At 38.9% G+C, this 21,996-nt stretch overlaps 1 protein-coding gene across 1 annotated transcript in view; it reads left to right on the top strand.

Annotated features, from left to right (window-relative positions):
- Positions 1-21,996, top strand: part of ABI3BP (ABI family member 3 binding protein) — a gene marked incomplete at its 3' end in the record, with an annotated part of 169,208 nt that overhangs the window by 9,738 nt on the left and 137,474 nt on the right. The window contains 1 exon segment of the mRNA XM_081996262.1: positions 15,576-15,755. Within this exon segment, the coding sequence (XP_081852388.1) occupies positions 15,576-15,755 (180 nt within the window).

Genomic DNA, 21,996 nt, shown 5'->3' with positions numbered 1-21,996 from the left:
CTTAATATTTTAGTTTTCTTAAGACAAGTTAACAGTGCCTCTGCTTCACAAGGTGTTCATAGTGCTGAAAAAAAGAATTTCTGCCAAATTTTGGAATTTGATATTACTTCCTAAAATCACCAAGTATTTATCTTATTAGCAATTTCTATTTTCACACTCTTTAATTAAAAAGACTTACTGGAAGTCTGTTGCTTCTTTCTTCAGACATTTGCTTGAAATGTAGAAGCCTTCCTTTGATCTCTGAAAACTCAGAATGGCGAATAATATAAAAGAAGATAAAAAGGGTGACCTGTGATTTTTTCTTAATATGTTACTATTTTTTTTTTTTTTAATAAGAAGCCAGGTCATCGGTCTTGAGATCCATCTCATCTTATGGTGCAAGATGAGATACATTTTCCAGGCGGAAAAACTATATGCAGTTGGAATCAACCCTTACAGGACTCGGCTGTATCCAGCTAGTGTCATAGACATGTGAGAGAATGTTCAGTTTGGAGACCAAGAGCATAAGTGAAACTATTTTATTTTGACTGGACTGAGGAAACACTGAGCAATGGGGTTTTTTGTTTGTTTGTTTTTGTCTATAACTTTCTAAACTGAAAGGGGATAACTGGTTAAAAGCTTTGCTGATAGTCTTGAATGCATTGATGAGACCAAATTGCAGTTCTCAAAGCATAGCAGAATTTCATATTTGATTACTGGTTTTGTTAGCTGATTAACTTTGCTTATTCTTTCTGAGTTTAGCATGTGATATACAGCAACACCTAAGAATTCTTATGTATGCTTCAGATATTTAATTGCTTTATCAGCTGCCTGCCTCTGAAAAGTGGGGAACTATTCCAAAGTTAAAACACATAATGTTGCAAGCACCATTGCCAAGTGCACATCCAAAGCTATTAACCCTTGCAGTATTTGAAGTTCTGTATATCTTGGATGTTAGAAGAAGATTTTGAGCAGAGAACTCAGACACTTTGTGTGACGATAATGATGGTTGCAATGTTGGAAGTGAAAAGTTGTCGTGACTTCAGAGAAGAGATGATCCCATTTGTTTTTCATCTTTTGAGGCATATTATTTTAAAAAAGGCCTGTTTCAACTATACACAGCATAATGGGGGATTTATAAATAGAAGTTAAATCCCGTTAGACAGTAGTAAGGTACTAAGTTCGTTCTTACAAGCTTGCATACGTTTAAGAATTGTTAAATGTCTTGTGCTTTCATGTGCATGGTCCCTACATATGCAATCTCAATATGATAGGCAGATTGTACTTTTCTGTTTCTAGATGTTTCTGCTAGAAGTAGATTGTTACATTACCTTCTGATGAAATACTTGTTTCTTATTTTAGATAGCTTTTATTTGATCTTTTGAGAACCTGTGAACTAAACCACAGACTGGACTGTTGTTCTCACAAGATGGGCATGTTTACTTAAATCTTGACAGAGGAGCAAACCATTCAGACTGACTGATGCATCAGGAGTGCAGCAGTGTCAGTCTCGCTAATTGCACCACCGTTCTGTAAAGATGACTTAGGAAATAGCTTCATGAGTATTTGTTTCTGAATGGGTGGCTCAATCTAGCTTGTCTCCCTTCAATTTGAAAGCAGATCGTTATGTACAACTCATCTTCTTCTATTTGCCCAACCCAAGTTCTTTCCCAAGTATATACAAACCCCAAAACTTTCTCCCTCACTGCAATGAGTTTAGGAATTACTGTGGATATTGCTTGAGAACCAGAAAGACTGTCATTGGGGACTTTGGACTTTTAACCACTGACTGCTATTCTTTGAGCCCAGTTTTCCATCTACCTTGTAATCTACCCATCTAGTCTGCATTTATTCCGTTTGGCTGGAAAGATACCTGTGGAGACTGTGTCAAAGTCAAAGTAAATAGCATTCACCACTTTCTCTTTGTATGCAAAGCCGGTAATAGCATTACAGAAGGCAGCAGGGTTGGTCAGACATGCTCTGGCCTTGGTAAATTTGTGTTGGCTGTTCCAAATCACCCTCTTGTTCATCACATGCATAGGTGGGACCATCTGTTCTGGGTGATCAAGGTTAGATGTTTTCCTGGATGCACTTCCTTGCCCTTAATCAAACAATTGCACTAAGGTATTTTTCTGTTCTCACATGACAAATTAATCTTGCCTCTCCCTGGCAGTTCTCTTATGCTTATCTATATACTGAAGAGATCATGCTTTACTGGGTTTTCAATATCTACATGTTAGGGGTAGGAGGTCGGATGTTAGAATTCAAGCATAGCATTGGGGAGAGCAGCCCTTCTTGAGGCTTTGTGCTGCATACTTAGAGGTGCAGGAGAAAAACTGGTAGCCTTCAAGTGGAAAAATGGTCTACAAAGAGACACAGGGCTGAAATGGGCTTCCTGAAATCATTTTGACCACCCTGTGTTTATTCCTGAGGCAGCTTGTTCCAGAGCTTCACTACCTTTATCAGTTTTCCAACTATCTTCTTGCTAGTTTGTCTCCTGCTCGTCACAGATAGGGAGCAGAACTTAGTCATACTGCTTTCCCTCAGGGCTTTGTTTGTTTTATATATTTGGATGCTGTCTTCATATCTATCTACATACTTTTCCTCTAACCTGGATGACTCCTATTTATTCAGGCTTTTTTTCTGGGTAACATACTCTGTACCTCTAGTCATTGACTTTGTTTTTTTTCCCTGGATTTCAGAGAGTTGGTCTACTTTCTAGCATTCTGTGCACTGGCTTACTAGTGGTAAGAGGCTTTTTAGCAGTGAGGACTAGTGCATAAAAGGACTGTGGGCCAACTCTTCACGTTTACAATAGAGAAGGCAACAATCTTGAAACATACCTAGGTACATTAGTGATTCTGAGACTGATAGATTAGTTTATGCACTTAAGAGTTGGAAGTACAAGCTGGTTTCAAATTTACTCTGTTAGTATAGCTTGCAAACCCTGCTAGCTTGTCTAAATACTACTGTCTTTAAGCAATATTGTCCTTAAAAAATGACCATGTGCTGAATCAGAGAAGAATGCAAAATAAAATTAGCTATGAAAACATCTAAGCCAATGTTACAGAATACTGAGCTAAAGACACGTTGGAGATTGGCAAGTAAGATAATACTTACCACAGAAGGAGGATTTTAGTATATGACTACCTGTTTTGTTCTATGGATGAAGAACGTGCAAATATCAATTTAATACTGCTTGGGTTTTTTTAACATTAATTCAAAGCTGCCTTATTCAAACACAGTATAAATGATACTTTCTTACCATCAGTTATTTCATGTTCTTCTTTTAAATCTGAATCCTATTATTCCAAAGTATTTCAAAAGATCCCCAGACGAACAGTCACACAGCAAATCAATCCAAAAGGTATGTACTGAAAACAACTCTATTATGTATTCTGATGTCATACATAGTGATCACATGTAAGGAACAGACTTCAAAATGACTGCTACAATGTGAGAACCTCACTGCAATCTTGGGTGGACATCAACCTATGTAGCAGATTATCTGTGCATTTGGTAATGAATGATAACATTGTGAATTGCAGAGTATAGTATCTTTACTTTTCTCTCAGAAGCAAATGCAGTTATACTGTTTTTCATTATGCCTTTGATTTTTGATCCTTCAAAAATGCATTGATATTTGTAGATAAGAAGTCGATTAAGGGAGTGGTGATGCTAAACACTGCCTGCCATTGAAGAGGTAGTGGCAGTGGTAATACTATGGACTGCCTGCCAATGAACATGTTCTTAAGAAACTTGGTGTGTTAAGGTCCACAGTCTTTAATACTGATCACTTCAATCTATTTATAATTTGTGGGTAGAGCCAGACCAACAGCATCTGAATTCCTCACACGCTTAAGTTCTTAGTATCTTGTTGAGCTTTCCCTATTGAGGAGCTGTTGTTAAAGAAAGTCCATGTTTTTATTCAGCTGATCAGTTCTAAACTAATGCCTACCTTATATGCAGCCATGTCCAAAGACCACATTTCTCTTTTGGTGTTTGCATTAGGTGGTGCTCTTTGAAGGCTGAAAAGGGAGTTAGACCTAGAAAACTTGGGAGACTTTTCTTGCTCCCCACATTCTTCTGCATGCCTTTATTGAATATCTTTATGCAGAATCTGTCAGGTTCTTTGGCCAAGTTACAGTTTTCTGCATAGCCCAGCCTGGGTGGAGTTGCCTTGGACCTATTTCCTTGGACAGGAGGAGGAGCCAGGATTGGAAAGACCACCTCTTCTGGGCAAGATGCAGTCATTGTCTCACCAGCTCTGTCCAGGTTGAGTTGCATCAGCCCAGAAAAAGACATGCCAGGCCAGTCTGGAAAAAACAACACCAACCAACGAACTGTTAGAGTAGGCCTGGGGAAAAATGCCTTGAAGGTTGTAATTACATCAGATCCAAATCAAACTTTATCCTAGTGTAAATAAGTGATCCATAAGGGTTTGAGATTGTTTTATGAATAAGGAGTTTTTTCATGGACAAATAATGTCCTTTTAAGTTTTGTGGTGTGTGTGCTATTGATTTGAAAAGTAATACTAATCAAAAATGGTTCAACTTGAAGGCATTTTGGGCGGCATTATGCATTGAAAATAATGGATAGGCTTTGTTCTGTCACTGTCCTTCAAAAATGTTGAATTGTTTGATGTTTGATTTTTATTTACATTACCTTTTTAGCACACATATTTGACCTTTAAACACAACTAAGTTTACTGATTGGGCAAAGAAAGGAGTGGAATTTTCTAAGATTAAAAAAAAAAAAAAATTAAGCAATATCTTCTGACAAGAACCAGGGACAGATTGATCAAACTCTGTCCAAATAAATTTTCAGAAGTTTAACTCCTGTTCCCTTTTCCGTCAGAGCTGCAGACTTGGTTATTCTCAAACAGAAGTTTTCATGCTTGTTCTCAATTTTGTTTGCCATTTTAACAAATAATGGGAGGTGAGCTGCAGAATGAAAGCTGGGAATGGAGGTTGGGCCACTGAAATGGGATCCTGAATTTAAATCCAGGATCTCTTCAGCTTTGTGCTGTAAAAATTAAAATAGTTACTGTACTTAGTCCAATAAAAAATAATTTTAAACCAACATGTATAAGGAGCCTTGTGAGGGAGATAGTGAAAAGGATGGAAGTGGAACTTCAAAGAAGTGCTTGAATGACCTGAAAACAGGTGAGAGAGGCAGCATATGACTAATAAATTCCTTTTTGTACATTGCTTTATGTAGATACGTAGAAGCTGGAATTGGTGTTAACTACATCTTTACCTCTGCATTGTTCTTACTGGTCTTGAAGTAATAGCGAGCTACAGTTTATTAACTCAGTTCTGAACTATATTGATCACTAGAGACGAATTGGCAAAGGAAGTTTCAAAAACTGTGTAGTTTTTATATGTGCTCTAACAAGTTTCTCTGGGAAGTATCTATTTAGCTTATATCCACTAAAAACAAAGAACATGTTTCAAATTAGCATTAGTAAAACTAAATATGCATTGCAACTGAAGGAAGAGGTCTCAGTAATCCTGAGAGACTGCTGTGAGAAAGTGCACTGGAAGGGATGGGGCTGACCCTGGGGCCCTCACAGTACATCACTTCCTATGGACATCTTAGTGAGTTACTGCCTTCAGCCAAACACCAGTATTGAGGCTTCTTCCTTATGGATATTTCAGGTATTTGTACTCCTTTTGTGGTGAATTTCTATTATAAATTAAATTTCCAAAATTGCCCCATGATATGAAAGAAGCACGGAGGGGAATTATACTTTATGCTATCTTATTTGCTGTACGCAGTCTGTTAAGAATGCTGAAACACCTAAAAAAAGTTGCCATCTTTCAAATAAAACTATTTTAAAGGCATAGACAAGAAGGAATTTATTTAAAAATCTCTTGAAAGTGTCTTTATTCTGAGTTGGGCAAGTAGTGAAGTTGGAATTCCAATAGATTATTCTTGTAGCACAAGACAACTGATGGCAGTATTTCCACCTGACAACTCCAGGCTGTCAAATGCAACTTCTGAAAACAAGTAAGTGGACCACATGTTTGTGTTGTGGTTGTACTGGCTGAAAAGATTTCTTTCAGCATCAAGAAAAGCTAGAAAATACAATATGGAGAGCTACATGAAAATAAGATATTTAAAAAAATTTTTTTTTTGGCCTTGAAGTTAGCTTGCCACAGCTTGTTATAGTTTATTTCCCAGAGAGACTTAATTGAAATTCTGTATTTGCTGTTGGCTGACATAAGGTGGCTTCCTCTTTAACACACAGATCCTCCTCAGGGGCATCCAAATCTCTTACTAGACATCGGAAGTTAGATGGAATTTAGGTTGTCTGAATATTTCTTTGGTGAAGTCTTTTCTTCTCTTTTAAGTTACTGCAAGTCATAGGACAGGTTTTGCTTTCCATGCCATCACATCTACTCTCTCAGTTACAGTAGGAGTCAAAAAGAGATTCTAACTTCAAAACTTAATAAGGTGGAATCAATGACTAGTTTCTGCTTATCGATAAAGTAATAAACCTTGATAATAAGACTTAACATAACAAGCTTTATTAATCATATCTGTCAAGCACCAGGTCAAAATAAGGAAAATCTACCATTTCTGTATTAAACAGTGTCATTGTAAGAGAAAAAAGTAGCATTTCAAAATTAAATGATTGCATTTGCTCCTCAGTTGCTTCCTTGAATCAACAGAATGGCTTTGAAACAAACAGAATCGATAGGCTGGGGGCAGAGAAACTCAGGTTAAGGAGAGTGTTAGGACTGGAACAGGAATTGTACTGCTGAAACTTTCTGATTGCTCAGCCCTAAAAATGTGCCACGGATCTCGGTGTAATAAATGTTGGTCTGTAGGTAAGAATAATGTTGCTTTTGTTCATCTTTTTTGGAAGCTGACAGAGCAAAGAGATCCTGTGAGCCTAAGTTGAAAGCTTACGAGTTAGGCTGCTTTTGTAGATAGGTGTGCATCTATGTGTTTTGCAAGGTTAACTGCTGGATGTTGGCAGCCTATTTTCCTGAAGTAGTACTAGACTTGTGTACAGAGTGTAGGCTTACTAGTATTTTGAAAAAAATACTTCGTTGGAGAAGCTCAGTTGCAAATAACAAAACTGTGTGCAATGCTTTTAGCTTACTCTCTCTTAATAAGGTATTCTTTGTCTCCCTTTTTAAGCATATGTTCTATATGGTGCCTATTTTAATTATTCAGAGTATTAATGTGGATTTTGTAGCTAGGAGCATCAGTGTTTTATGTAATCTGTGATGAGCAAAATCGTCCATAGCTACCTGACTGGAGGATACAAAGAAGACAGATGGATTTTCTGCACAAGTGCACAGTAATATGACAAGAAGCACTGGGCACAAGTTGGAACATGGGAAATTCCAGTTAAATATTAGGACTATTCATTTGTTTTTTTTTTAAACCACAAGGATGATAAATACCACTGGAACAGGTTACCCAGTGATGTTATGGAATCTGTGTCCTTAGAGGTGTTCAGGACTCGGCTGGATGTGGCCCTGAGCAAGTGGTAGGTGAGCATCTGAGTAGGTCTATTTGGAGCAGGGGGTTGGACTAGATGATTTACAGAAGTCCCTTCCACCCTACATTATTCCGTGATTCTGTGGTTGTGGCTATCTTAGAAGTGTGCCTTGTTTATTCTACTGCATAGAAACAGAACTATTTTTAAATGTTTCCCATTTTAAGCTCCATTTGGTTTTGAGCCAAACAACCAATATTTCTCCATTTTTGGGAGCCAAAGTAAATACAAAAATATAAAATAGCAAAAATAAAAGTTGCACAGTGTTAGTTATCATTGAAATCTTGGCTGGTGGTACTATGGCACCAGATTTGGAAAACGAAAGCACTGCTGTGAACGATTTGAATGTTATAAGTGAGGTGGTGCTCACAAATACATAGTGCTAATGTATTTTCTTAAGGCACGTTTCATTTGTGTAGCACTCTGGGAGGTAGTGCTAGGTCTTGCCTTCATGCCCTCTAAAATCTTTGAAATGGTGAAAAACAAACAGTTTCAATGTAAGGCAAAAGGAATTCTGATGACGAAGCCAAATTTGCTATAATACAGTACAGCTGTATTCACCCTCTAGTTTTGTAGGGCAGAGTTCAAGGCTTTTCACTCTATGGATAAAAACAAAAAAATAGGAATGTGTTTGATCATGAGAGACCATACACACTTAAAGTATAATCATAGAGTAAGTGAAAGTAATGTCTTGTCTTAGTATTGCTTTTGCTGAACCTTCAGTGAAGCAGGCAGATAGCTCAAAAAATGCTAAGTATTTATTTCAAAAGAAAAAATGCTTATTTCATTTGTGCTTCATTCTTTAAGTTTGTTGCCATATCAGGCCCTCAGGGTTATTTCTGAATGTGTTAATTATTAGTTAATAAACTATCAGCCAGCACTTGACACATCTTCTTAAGTTGGAGAGAGAAATAGAGTGCTCTTCAGCTGAAGATACTTTATTTGACAGGGCCAAGATATATTTTGGGGTTTGGGTAGAAACAGAAAAGAGCCAGTTAATTCAAATTCCAGTCACCTCATCACCCAAGTTCTCTCACATTCCTTGAAACAGAGGGAAATCAAACCAGCTGGCAATTTTAACTCCACATTTATTGTTACCAACAAAGTTGTAATGCTATAGTGGGGTGTGGGACACAGAATTTCAAAGGCTTTAATTCTCTGTTACTGAAAGAAAATTCCTTTGTTCTTTGGGGAAGCGAACTCTCAGGTGGTTTTATTTGCTTTTATAGGTTGGAAATACCACTGTCCTCAACACTGAATTGCTGAACAAATACTGCTTAAATGCAGCTAGCCCAGTGAACCATTTCTGTTTATCTCCTTACTTCTCTCCAGTTATTACATAGCAAAGGAATTATATAAATCTATTCTTAGTAGTTACTGGTTTGCCTTTTCACACTGCTTTGCAATGGTGATTCCTTAGGGGGATGTTAGACCTAAACCAAAGGGCTTTGAACTTTTACTGTGAAAATAGAAGTTGAAAATTGGACTTCTCTGTCTTGTAGCTAACTATGAACCATCAGCCAGAACTAGCTGGTATGAATAAGAGATGGTAGCAGTGCTTAGGAATTCTCTTCTCTCTTCCTCTGTTACTCCATGATTAATTAAAGTGATAAGAAAAAGAAAATACTTCACATAATTGCTGGTGGATCCAAAGCTTGGACAACAAGTGTCCAGCTAAATATTTTGTATACTATATTCCATAGCTGCTTTCACATTTTAAAGATGTGAATTTCAGTTCGGTAATTTAGACTCAAATTCTTTTAAAGTTTGAATGTTTATATGCTCTTGGTTCCTGTTGCCTACACGTGACCACTTATTTTTTCCAACTAGCCAAATTGTGGTTCTCCCAGCTGAATTCTTCAGACCATTTGTAGCTATTTTCTTCTTTCTGAAGAGTTATTGTTGGCTGGTTCCCTCACGATGCAGCTGATTTAGCTGATTCATTAAGCTGCCTTTACAAGTCTTTCCCCTTACAGGTGAAGAGTCCTTTCCCTGGAGTGATTCTAACACTGCAAGTGGTCTGATGCACTTAACATAGTGCTTTTAGTTCAGATACGCTGTGCACAGTTTGTCCTGCTGGGTTTGGCCATCAGTTGACTTTTGTTGAAGTGAATACTTGCAGATCAGCGTGGAATTTCTGCTGGCAAGCCAGGAGGGAAAGATTATTTTTTAGAAGTAGCTATGGGTCCCAGAATCTTTCATTTGGAGATGGCCTTAATCTAAAAGAATTACTGTACAAATGCAAATACTTAAGACCGGTGTCTCAATAACACATGCTAAAAGCTGAGACAAGTGAACACAAGTTAGGAAAAATCAACCTTGCCTTGCTTTGTGCCTGCAAGTGTTCTTTTCTGTTTGTAAGGTGTTTTCAGAATCTCTTTGTGCTGGAATTAGAGGGCATCTAGTTTATAATATAACTCTTTCATCAAGGAGATGGGGGGGAAGGGTATTCTAAAACCATAAAAATTATTTTCTCAAAATCAAGTGCATTCTTATCACAGTGTCATAGTAGTCAAGTTCCTGTGACTTCCCTTGTCCATTCAGTCATGTTTAATGAACGTTTCTCTGAGTGGTGGCCAAGATAGAGATACTACTCAGAATGGGAATGCCTGATTTCCCTGTTAGTTGTTCAAAATACTGAGAGATCAACACAAGTGAAATCTATTTTGCTGATGTGCTCCTGAGAGCAGTCCCCATTTACCAAGCTAATTGATATTAAGTCCTTTAAATCTGTATTGGTCCAGGCTGCCCCTCTCTTGACTAGACCGGCAGTGTCTGTGCAGCATGTAGTTGAGCTCTCTCTGACTGGCTGCATGGGCCACTCTGCGCTGCTGTGTCCTCCCTGTATACCTCGCTCCAAGGATTCCAAGTGACTACATGGGCCTTCCTTGTAGACCTTAACATGAGTCATATTTTTTTACATTTTCATGGGAGGTTTTTTATTTGTTTTTAATTCTGGCCAGTGTAGCGGAGTTGGTCTTACAGTCTTCTGCACAAAGCTGCCTTTTCCTTTTAGATTCGGGAAATGCTTGAATTTCTTCATAAGGGTCCAGGTCTCCATTGAACTCACGTGACCTCCTTGAGTGTGGAACATTGTAACTTTTTTTTTAACTCTTTAAGAACTATGTCTTCATAATGTACTCAGCTATAACAAAAGAGGTTTGCTTCACAGACTTTTGTGTTTGACAATGCGACGCCCATCTACAAGAAAGGCCGGAAGGAGGATCCTGGGAACTACAGGCCTGTCAGCCTGACCTCTGTTCCAGGGAAGATTATGGAGCGGTTGGTCTTGAGAGTGCTCACAGGGCACCTGCAGGACAGCCAAGGGATCAGGCCCAGCCAGCATGGGTTCATGAAAGGCAGGTCCTGCTTGACCAACCTGATCTCCTTCTATGACCAGGTGACCCGCCTAGTGGATGAGGGAAAGACTGTGGACGTTGTCTACCTGGACTTTAGTAAAGCCTTTGACAGCGTCTCCCACAGCATTCTCCTGGAGAAACTGGCGGCTCGTGGCTTAGACTGGTTTACTCTTTGCTGGGTGAGGAACTGGCTGGATGGCCGAGCCCAGAGAGTTGTGGTGAACGGTGTTAAATCCGGCTGGCGGCCGGTCACAAGTGGTGTTCCCCAGGGCTCGGTTCTGGGGCTGGTCTTGTTCAATATCTTTATCGATTATCTGGATGAGGGAATTGAGTGCTCCCTCAGTAAGTTTGCAGATGACACCAAGCTGGGTGGGAGTGTTGATCTGCTGGAGGGTAGGAAGGCTCTGCAGAGGGATCTGGACAGGCTGGATCGATGGGCAGAGGCCAACTGTATGAGGTTTAATAAGGCCAAGTGCAGGGTCCTGCACTTTGGCCACAACAACCCCATGCAACGCTACAGGCTTGGGGAGGAGTGGCTAGAGAGCAGCCCGGCGGAAAGAGACCTGGGGGTGCTGGTTGACAGCCAGCTGAACATGAGCCGGCAGTGTGCCCAGGTGGCCAAGAAGGCCAACAGCATCCTGGCCTGTATCAGGAATAGTGTGGCCAGCAGGAGTAGGGAAGTGATTGTGCCCCTGTACTCAGCACTGGTGAGGCCGCACCTTGAATACTGTGTTCAGTTTTGGGCTCCTCACTACAAGAAGGATGTTGAGGTGCTGGAGCGTGTCCAGAGAAGGGCAACGAAGCTGGTGAGGGGTCTGGAGCACAAGTCTTGTGAGGAGCGGCTGAGGGAACTGGGGCTGTTTAGTCTGAAGAAGAGGAGGCTGAGAGGAGACCTTATTGCTCTCTACAACTACCTGAAAGGGGGTTGTGGCGACGAGGGTGTTGGTCTCTTCTCCCAAGTAACTAGTGATAGGACAAGAGGAAATGGCCTCAAGTTGCACCAGAGGAGGTTTAGATTGGATATTAGGAAAAATTTCTTCACTGAGAGAGTGGTCAGGCATTGGAACAGGCTTCCCAGGGAGGTGGTGGAGTCGCCATCTCTGCAAGTGTTCAAAAAACGTGTGGATGTGGCGCTTCAGGACATGGTTTAGGGGACATGGTGGCGCTGGATTAATGGTTGGACTTGATGATCTTGAAGGTCCTTTCCAACCTAGTGATTCTGTGTGATTCTGTGTGTGTGATGTGAAGAAGCATACTGTGTGTAGGTGGGCACAAAAGTGAGGTGTTGGAAAAGTGCAAGAGCTCCTGGAAAGATGCTGAAATGCTAATGTGTCGGCAGGCAGAAGAGCTTGACTGATGACTAAGTAGCACGCTGACCTGGTTTTGGGAGTGATATCATTCCTTACAAAGAGTCCGTATCAGGAGTAATCTACCATGCATTGGTGGTTCTGCCATGACAGGGAGCACTTTCTGTGCTTGCTGGCTTCCTTCTGTCCTCATTGTTCTTTGGTTTTGTCTCCTGTGTAGCCCTTTGCTCTCTGGACCGTTTGAAGTGCTCGTGCTCAACAGCTACAGTTCCCAGCAAACTCGTGTTCTAACTTCATTCAGGAACTTTTGTTTCCTCTCATAGAAAAACTTGTCAGTGTTGCCCTTGGTTGCTCCACTTCTGTCCCTACACTTCCAGAAAGTGGTCAGCCTCTGACAGTTATTGTTTTACCACTTAAAATTCATCTGTTGATACCAGTGATTCTGGAATGCACACAGCCTATGGAAAGGAATGTGGTTTAGTCATATGAAGTGTAGCATCTGTGTTGTTGCTTTAGTCCAGTTATTTTCATTTAAAAATGTGCAGCTAAATAATAGTGAAGAAGATTTGTCTGCCTTGCCCTGTGCTGCTCTTTGGGTCAGGCTGCACCTTCAAGAAGAGCGCCCTTGCTGAGGTCGACTGAGTCCTCTCAGCTAGGGGAATTTCTGCTGCATGGAGAGAAGGAAATAGGAGCTTACAGATAGTTAGAAAGAGCATGGAGCAGACCCTGTAGCTAGGCCTCTGAGTAGAGGAAAAGAAAGATATTTCCTAAGCAGTGTGGGAACTCTGCAGTATTTGTTGCCATCCAGGCCACCACTGAAAGGATCCTGTACTTAAAAAGTGAACTGGAGGGAAAGGACCTGTCAAGACAATATGGGGAGAACAAGGGTTTATTTTTTTTAAGTTTCAGTTTATCTCCTTTTCTTGTCTTCTGTTGTGCCTTATTCTCTATTTTAAAAAATACATAATTTCTGTTTATGTTCTGCTAGAACTGGCTTTACGTTTAAAAGCTTTCTTGGTGGTTTTGATGTGCTAGCTATAAAGAAAAGGTCTAAAGGATCCTACCTCAAAGCTATTGCTGTCTTGCGACACCATTTAGACCTTCTGTTTTTAGAAACTTCACTGACAGTTTTTAGGCTTAAATAAAATCAAGACCCCTTGTCACTATAATTGACTACTTATGAATAAAACACAGTATCTATCTAATTGGTATCAAACCCAGTTGAATTCAATCTTGAATTAGAATTGGGTCTTCAAATTAATGTAACGTATAATGGAGATATATATAGAAAGAATTGTGTAAAAAAGTTAACTTAAAATTAAAATAGATCTTCACTAACATTTTTTAAAATCCAATTTTGGGTCTGGTTAAGTATTTTTGTTCAGAAATTGAATTATTATCCTGTATTTGAATCAAGTACTGTAAGTCTTGCTTTCTTCTTAGACATGAATATTCAATGGAAACAAGGAGACCATCCTTTCATTTATGCTTAGCTCTCCAAAGTTAGGTTAGAGTTTTGCAGACTCCATAACTTTAACCAATTTAGTTCACTGTCAATAAGATGTAATAATCCTAAACTTTGTTTCGATGGAACACTTCTTACTAAGCACATTAGAAGGGTTTGAAGTCTGTTGGGTTTTATTCCTAGTTTCTGCTATTAGGAGCCTTGTCAGTATTCAAAGTTGTACACGCACAGCAGTTTCATATACTGAAAATAAAAGAAGTTAGGATGTCTCCCAGATAAGGAAGCAACTGCTACCCCCTCCCGCCCATGATGGTATTGTACTGCTGAAAATGTCAGAGCATTGAGTTTTCTAGATGCCTTGCAGTCTTCTGGAACGTGGCAGAGTTGCCTTTGGAAAATTGTGATGGTTTCCTGGCTGAGTGCTTTTACTTGATCAGTCTTTAGATAAAGGACGGGTCTCACTGGAGGCACATGTTTTCCATCAGTTTTACTTGCACACTTCTTTCTATAAAGGGAAGAGGCATAAAGTGTTTGGCTTAGGTCTTTACACTCAGTGTGCAGACAACTGTAGGTGCTTGACAGTACTACTAAATCATCTTCACAAGTTGGGGATTGTGGCCTCTCAGCAACTCTAGTTACTAGAATTTCTCAAAACAAAAAAAGGAGGGTAGACTGGGGTGATACCAGGGAATTGATATGTACTTGTCTAAAGAAACTTTGAATATCAATCTGTAGTTACTGAGAGAGAGAGAGAAAGGAAGAAAGGAAGGGAGTTAGAGTGAGGGAGAGTGAGAAAGAAAGAAAAGGAAGATCGGTATTACTCTACACTGTTATTTAATGACAGGTTGTACATCTCTTGTTTTTCTTCAGAATATAGCTCTGGAAGTAAAATAATTTTGTGCAAATTTCTGGGGTTTTTTTCTGAAAAGTAAATATCAGCCCTCATGATTGGAGACAGGCCTGAAAATCTGTTGGGAATAATAATGTATATTTCAAGAATGAGACGAGAATAACCCAAACTGTACTATTCTAGTGCTAGTGTCGTAAGTTTGCGGAAAAGTCATTACTTTTTTTTAAAGTGTTGTCATTCAACAGTTCTGAAAATATGATAAGCCTAACAGTGACAAGGGAATATTAAAATTGTAAGTGCCAAGGAAAGAAAAGCCAACACTTCCTTACCCTATGAAAAGAAGACAAAACACCTTCTTGTAGCCTAAGAAAAATTGATTATTCTTTATGAATTCATTCTGTGTTGTTATAAGTTAAATTTTTGTAGATGGATATACAAGATGTTTCTTGCTTTATGTACTACTCCCCTGGAAAGCATAAAAATGAATGTTTAAAAAAAGGTTTCTTGGTAATTTTGAGTAAAGTATATAAGTTTGTTAGGTGTCCTGGTGTAATTCCAACTAGAAAATTACATTTCCAGCCTAAAATAGGAAAAAAAAAGTTGTAGCATTTTTATTTGGCTCTAGTTACTATTTATCCTCTACCTTAATTTTTCATTATGCTTAACTTAATGTTAAAACTTCATATATTTTACTAACAAGCAAAAAAAAGAAGTCAAACTTAGAACGTTTTTCACCTATGGGTCCTAGAGATGGCTCGTATTACTATAACTCCTGCTTTTAAGGGAAAAAATACTTGCATTTTTTGCAGTTACTTCATGCACTTTTCTACTGCTGCAATTGTAGAAGTTGTTACAGCTAATGATAATACTAAACTAATGGAAAAACAGACATGTTGGATACTACAATTTTACATGACTGTTAGTTTACTTCTTTTAAATACACTTAGTTTCCAGGAGACTCCACCTTTAAGCAATTGTTCAGTTTCTTCCAACTAGCAAATTAAACAGAACTATATTGTTATCTTGTCATATTCCGTTACTGAATATGTGATTACAAGATAATACATTTTGATCTTCTCTTTTTTTACTCTTTCCCCAGTGAAGAGGCAGAGTCTGAAAGTTCAGATCAATGCAACAGATGACACCGTTTGCCTGAGGTATCTTCGACCAAGTCAAAACACCAAACTAGAAGGTTTTGTCCTGGGTTATGGAAGTAACTTCTTTTCTAATCAGTACATTCCTTTACCTTCAGAAGGAAAAAACTACGCAACAGAACTTGGTAAGGCATATTTGCTTTGTATGCTGCTGTTGTCATGAATTGTGGGGAGAGAGTGAGGAGAATACGAACCTTTGGGTTTCTTAATTTTTGTTTTTATTGGTAGTTGCTTGGGGCTTCTTTGTGTTTGTTTAAAGTTGCCTTGAAGAATTTCAGATGAAAGTGGAATTAGGAGATCCTTCAAGGAGAACAAATAGCTCTTGCTGTTTGGAAAAGTTTGCTACTGGTATTAGTTTTGAGGATTTTCATTGTACTAAGATATTGTACTAATTGACCACATCACAGATGAAATGGGATGATTTCCCTAAAGTTGCAGTTATAAAGTAGAATAAAAGGAATATGTGCATGTTTTTAACAAATACTACAAGAAGCAATGAAACAGCTTTGAGAACTGTGTGGTTGATTCCCTTTGCTAGAAATATTTGTATCAAAATTATGCCTTTTCTGGCAAAGACCTATTCCAGTTCTACATGTTATAGAATAATCTATAACTTCTATGTCAGAAGTTATGAATGGAATTCCACGAGCTATTGTATGGAAGAGATTAAACCACATCAAGAATGTTATATCCTGTTGCCTGGTATAGGGAGGAAGAATGGAATTTGGTTCTCTCTTTGACTTGAGGTTATGTCAGTATGGGCAGGATAGCAAAACAGTAGAACTGGATTAGTTAGAATTGTCTGATAAATGATTAAAACGTTGATTTATCAGGCTTTGACCTTTTAAGAAATCTGCTCAATCTCTGAGGATTTTTCTGTTGCTTTCTTTAATCTTTCCAAGCATGAAATGAATCTGGGTTACCCTCATCATTGTAATACCGGTGATCTTGGTGTAAAACAAGGGGGAAGAAAAGATGCATAAGCATAGAAGTAACAATTGCTGTCTTTTTGATGTGGTCAGTTATGGCAATTCTGGGAGTCTGCTCCAGGCTGAAAACTGCAGAATAAAAAAGAATAAATAAGATATTAGACACAGAATAATTAAGATATTAGAGATTTTCATTAGGTCACTGTGGCAAAGGTTGACTTTTTCCTTTTTGTGGGTTGGTACTCCTGGGATCTCTCTGTAATTCTGTCACCAATGCAGTGTTTGAGTTCATAACCATCACTTAAGCTGTGTCTGATTTATCCCATGTGTATCTTTCGAATCAGTTCACTAAGAATGGTGTACTGGATTTTCTGTAGAATACTGTGAATTGGACATAAGTAATACCTGCATAGCTGTATTGCAGGAGTACATAATAGCAATATGTACTTCAAGTTGCAAGCATTTATTTAGGGCAATTACCAATACATTTATTGGAGCTATTGCTTTTACTTAAGAGATTTAGGGTTAGATTATGTGCGTTGTGGACTTGTTTAGTGGAGATTGGAAGCAGAGAGTACATAATTTTTCCTATTTCATTAATATTAAACACCACATTAAACTGAAGCTTTGACTCTACTTTCCAAGTGTGTAGAGAACACGAGCTAAAGCAAGAAACATCAGTTGTGCATTTGGCTGTATTTTAGAGTGACTTGTGTGGCAAAAAAGAAAAGACAGTGGTGACTGATAGCACCTCCCGCAGTTTCAGGGACCAACTACTGGCATAAACTGGAGGAATTGCCCGATGGTTCTTAGTTTCAAGAGTAATGGTTAGGTTTTATTCTGGCAGCCAGAGAACTCAACTCAGCACACAATTTATGTGGATGCTAGAAAAAATAAGGTATTGTAGAGGGATGTCATGGTTTAACCCCAGCCAGCAACTAAGCACCACACAGCTGCTCGCACACTCCCCCACAGTGGTATGGGGGAGAGAGTCAGAAGAGCAAAAGTGAGAAAACTCATCGTCTCAGATAAAGACAGTTTAATAGGCAAAGCAAAAGCCACGCACGCAAGCAAAGTAAAACAAGGAATTTGTTCAACACTTCTCATCGACAGGCAGGTGTTCGGCCATCTCCAGGAAAGCAGGGCTCCATCACACGTAATGGTTTCTTGGGAAGAGAGACGCCATAACTCTGAGCGTTCTCCCACCCCTTCCTCCTTCTTCTTTGTCCCAGCTTTATATACCGAGCATGATGTCATACGGTATGGAATATCCCTTTGGCCAGCCTGGGTCAGCTGTCCTGGCTGTGCCCCCTCCCAGCTTCCTGTGCACCCCCAGCCTTCTTGCTGGCAGGTCAGCACAAGAAGCTGGACTGTTCTTAACTGCTCAGCAACGACCCGAAACATCAGTGTGTTACCAACATTTTCTCATCCCAAATCCAATACATAGTCTCATACTAGCTTCTATGAAAAAAATTAACTCTATCCTCACTGAAACCAGGACAAGGGACAGTAAAAATAGTCTCAAGATACTTTCCAAAGATATGAAACTCCTAGACCTTATTGCTGAAAACTCTTGAGTTATCTTTGTAGTCCTAGTACATCTCATGTGTGATGAAGCTGGCCTACTATGCCATCTTCATATTAAAACCATCTGTTTTTAAAGCTACACACTAAAAAATTGTCTATTCCATGTTCTAGATATTCTAGTGATTCAAGTGCCACTGTAAATTTTGCAAAAGGTCTTCAGTGGATTCCGCACATTTTTCACAATCAGGACACCTATGTTTGTACAAAACATGAGAACTCCTTCTTGGTCCTCACATGCTTTGCTTATCAGACTTTACAGAAAGCAGATGAACTTTACAGGCTGTCCTGAACAGTACTTGGTTGTGGCTTTTACTAAACAGGATGTGAAGGGAGTGATTCCTAAATGTGAAAAGACATTGTGGCCTATTTAGACCAAGGCTAATACAATTTAATGCCTCCTTCTCTCCTGTCAGTTTTAGTGGTTCATGAAATGAGAATACCTGTCCCAATCAATTTAGGGACTTTGATCACAACCTTAAATTGGTTTGGTAGCTGAAATGTAAAGATTAGAAATGGAGATTTAAGGGTATTTGTTAATTACTAGAAGGTAATGGATTTTTTTTTTTTCCCAATGGATTAAGGAATATTACTTTAGAATAGAATCTCTGGAGAGAGTGACTAGATCTAGGATAATGGAATCTCTGTATCTAGGCAAACGTGGATCTTGTTCTATTAGTATTAAAATTGTCTCTTCAGTGAAGGTTCGTAAGTGAAAATGGTACAGATATGCAATCAACTAGACCCTACTCAAAGAAAAAAAAAGTAATTCATTAATGTAGTAGCTAGGCCAATGTAAGAAAACATACAGAATTTGCATATAAGTTATGATTCCATCCCTAAAATGCATCAATCTTTTAAAATGTCCTTTGTCTTTTCTAACAAACAGTATACGTCTACATGGCAGAATGAAGTGCCTTTCACACATTTCCTTGATTTAGCTCTGCACGCCTAGTTTTGTTAATGGGGCAACATCATCAGTGTTCTGTTTGGGATAGTTGTCCCTGATTGGAACTGGACTATGGGGTATGAAGCAATGACTAACTTATTTTTTTAATGGATGACACAATATACACAATAATATCTATCTATCTGTCTAAGGCTCATGACTTCCATATTTCCAACCCTGTCACTGTTGATTAATGTGAAATATATTGTCATGTTTTCTCATGTTTTCTGCTGGGTCACACACCTTTTATGACCCTGTTTAACAATAAGCTTGAAGTGAGCAGATTTAGTAATTTATAAAATTATATGTGTAAATGTGCATATATTTTAAAAGAAATTAATAAGGAAATGATCTTTCCTAGAATTACCAGGAGAGATATATGGCTTTGTAGAAAGTGTGACATCCGCCTACATTTCATCCATTAAAATATTCAGCACCTCACTGCAGTGATTCCTATCTTAAAATATTTGTTTTTCCTTTCTTTTGCAACTAAAATAATAACTGAGCCAGCAATTGCGTAACATCCATGAATTGGGAACTGCCTGCAGAGGGCATGTACAATGACAAAAGGGTTCTGCTGGATTTCCTGAACTTCTAATGAGCTCATGCTGGCAACAAACTCTTGAGCAATTTTCATGCGTTGCTAGATAGATGAATTTGAATCACAGTGAAGGGTAAATGACAGTGATGAGGCAGCATCAAAGTTTGATTCAAAGAGGTATGCCTCTTTATCAGGATATGAGATGTATTTTGTGCTGAGTGTACTTTATGAGCTTACATGACAGTAAGCAACGTTGTTATTGGTCATGGAAGCTATTCAGACTGTATCAAAAGATACCAAAATGTAAATTCAGCTAGACTAATAAGTAACATGAATAGACTCATCCAAAAGTTCTGTGCTTGACTTAAACCTTTATCTAAATCTGTTCAGTCTGCATGACTCGTAAAGAAAGAGTAGTTCCTTGAGAAATTTATGCTAGTTTTTTCTAACTTGGTTGGGAAGGTTGCAAGTCATCCTCCTTGAATTTGTTGATACTGTTGCAGGAACCTCAAAAATTGCATGGAGACAGGAAAATTTTGGAAAATGAACAGGAATTAGCAGACAGAGTGAACAAAATTAATTTCCTTTTCAATTTCTAAAACCAGCTCAGAGTTGGGCCATGTTTTGGCCTTTCCTTTACCTGAACCAGATTGTACAGTGTAAGAGGAGAATGTATTGGCAATCCTGCCTTATAACAACTGTAAGTGATGGGTGAATTTTGCACGTGTGTAGTTAAATATTTTGCATGCATAGTTCTAGTACCACCCTGAACACATTTTAGAAAGTGTAATTCAGGAATGTGTGCTAGAGCAGTGCTTAGCTAAAAGATCTTGCTGTGCAGTTTCTTATATCTGATCAATTCCCAGAAATATGCATATGTATTAACCACATGGGTTTCAAGATGCTAAATAATGTGAACATTAATGAAGAAGTATGTTGCTTCCTAATAACTTACCAAAAACCAGATTCTTATTGCTACTGTTAGCTGAGCCTAGTGGATTGGAGGACTGAGGAGAGGTCAGCAGCTGCACCTTCGGCTAGGTAAGCGTGCTGATGGGCAGCAGATTCATTCACACCAGCCCCTTTGTCCCCCTTCTCTATCTTTTCCCATGCTAGTTACACCACCAAAACACTTTGATCCTTCCCTTTCTCCACCTTTGGCCTTTGCCCTTAACAACATCCCGTAGTAAGTCTTTAGCAGTCCTTAAATTCAGATTAGGCAGTTGTGCCCTGAAGCTGAAAAATAGTTTCTTTTGATTTCTGAATCTGCTGGTCTGTGATGCACTGTAACACTTTATCTTAACATTTATTCAAAGTTCCTTAGTCAGTTCATTCTTACATTGTTTTCCTTCCAACTGCATTTCTGTATTGGCTGAACCCTGAACTGAATTAAAATAATGTGCTTGAACATAAGGAGAATTTGCCAGTATTTTGTGGTGCATGTTAGTTCCCTGCTGCCACAGATTTGATAGCTAGCTTATGGCATAGGGAAGTAAGTGTCTATATTAGCTTGATGTGTCAGTGGCATATATTTATGTTATATTCTGGTTGTCTCCTGAAGCTGTTAAGGTGGATAATAGAATTTTCTTTCTTTTAATAGTTTTATATCATTAATATCACAGAATCTTAGTCAAACCATTGTTGTGTTTTTTTTTTATAATGTGACCTGGTTTAACCCCAGCCAGCAACTAAGCACCACACAGCTGTTTGCACACTCCCCCACAGTGGTATGGGGGAGAGAGTCAGAAGAGTAAAAGTGAGAAAACTCATGATTTGAGATAAAGACAATTTAATAGGTAAAGAAAAAAAAGTTCACACAAGCAGAGCAAACCAAGGAATTCATTCAACACTGCCCATTGACAGGCAGGTGTTCAGCCATCTCCAGGGAAGCAGGGCTCCATCACACGTAATGGTTTCTTGGGAAGAGAGACGCCATAACTCTGAGCGTTCTCCCACCCCTTCCTCCTTCTTCTTTGTCCCAGCTTTATATACCGAGCATGATGTCATACGGTATGGAATATCCCTTTGGCCAGCCTGGGTCAGCTGTCCTGGCTGTGCCCCCTCCCAGCTTCCTGTGCACCCCCAGCCTTCTTGCTGGCAGGTCAGCACGAGAAGCTGGACTGTCCTTGACTGCTGAGCAACGACCCGAAACATCAGTGTGTTATCGACGTTTTCTCATCCCAAATCCAATACATAGTCTCATACTAGCTTCTGTGAAGAAAATTATCCCAACTGAAACCAGGACATAATGCACCATAATTGCAATCAATTTGCAATCTTTGAAATGTTTCTTCTGTGGTAAATTGTAGACATACCTGTATGTACATGTAGTGTATGTGTCTTTCAGGCTGTCCAGATGAAAA

This window comes from Phaethon aethereus (assembly GCF_964289735.1).
Source record: "Phaethon aethereus genome assembly, chromosome: 1".
In the NCBI taxonomy this organism is placed as follows: Eukaryota; Metazoa; Chordata; class Aves; order Phaethontiformes; family Phaethontidae; genus Phaethon; species Phaethon aethereus.
Note: the sequence above shows the minus strand (reverse complement) of the source record. Positions and strands in the feature narration are given on the sequence as shown.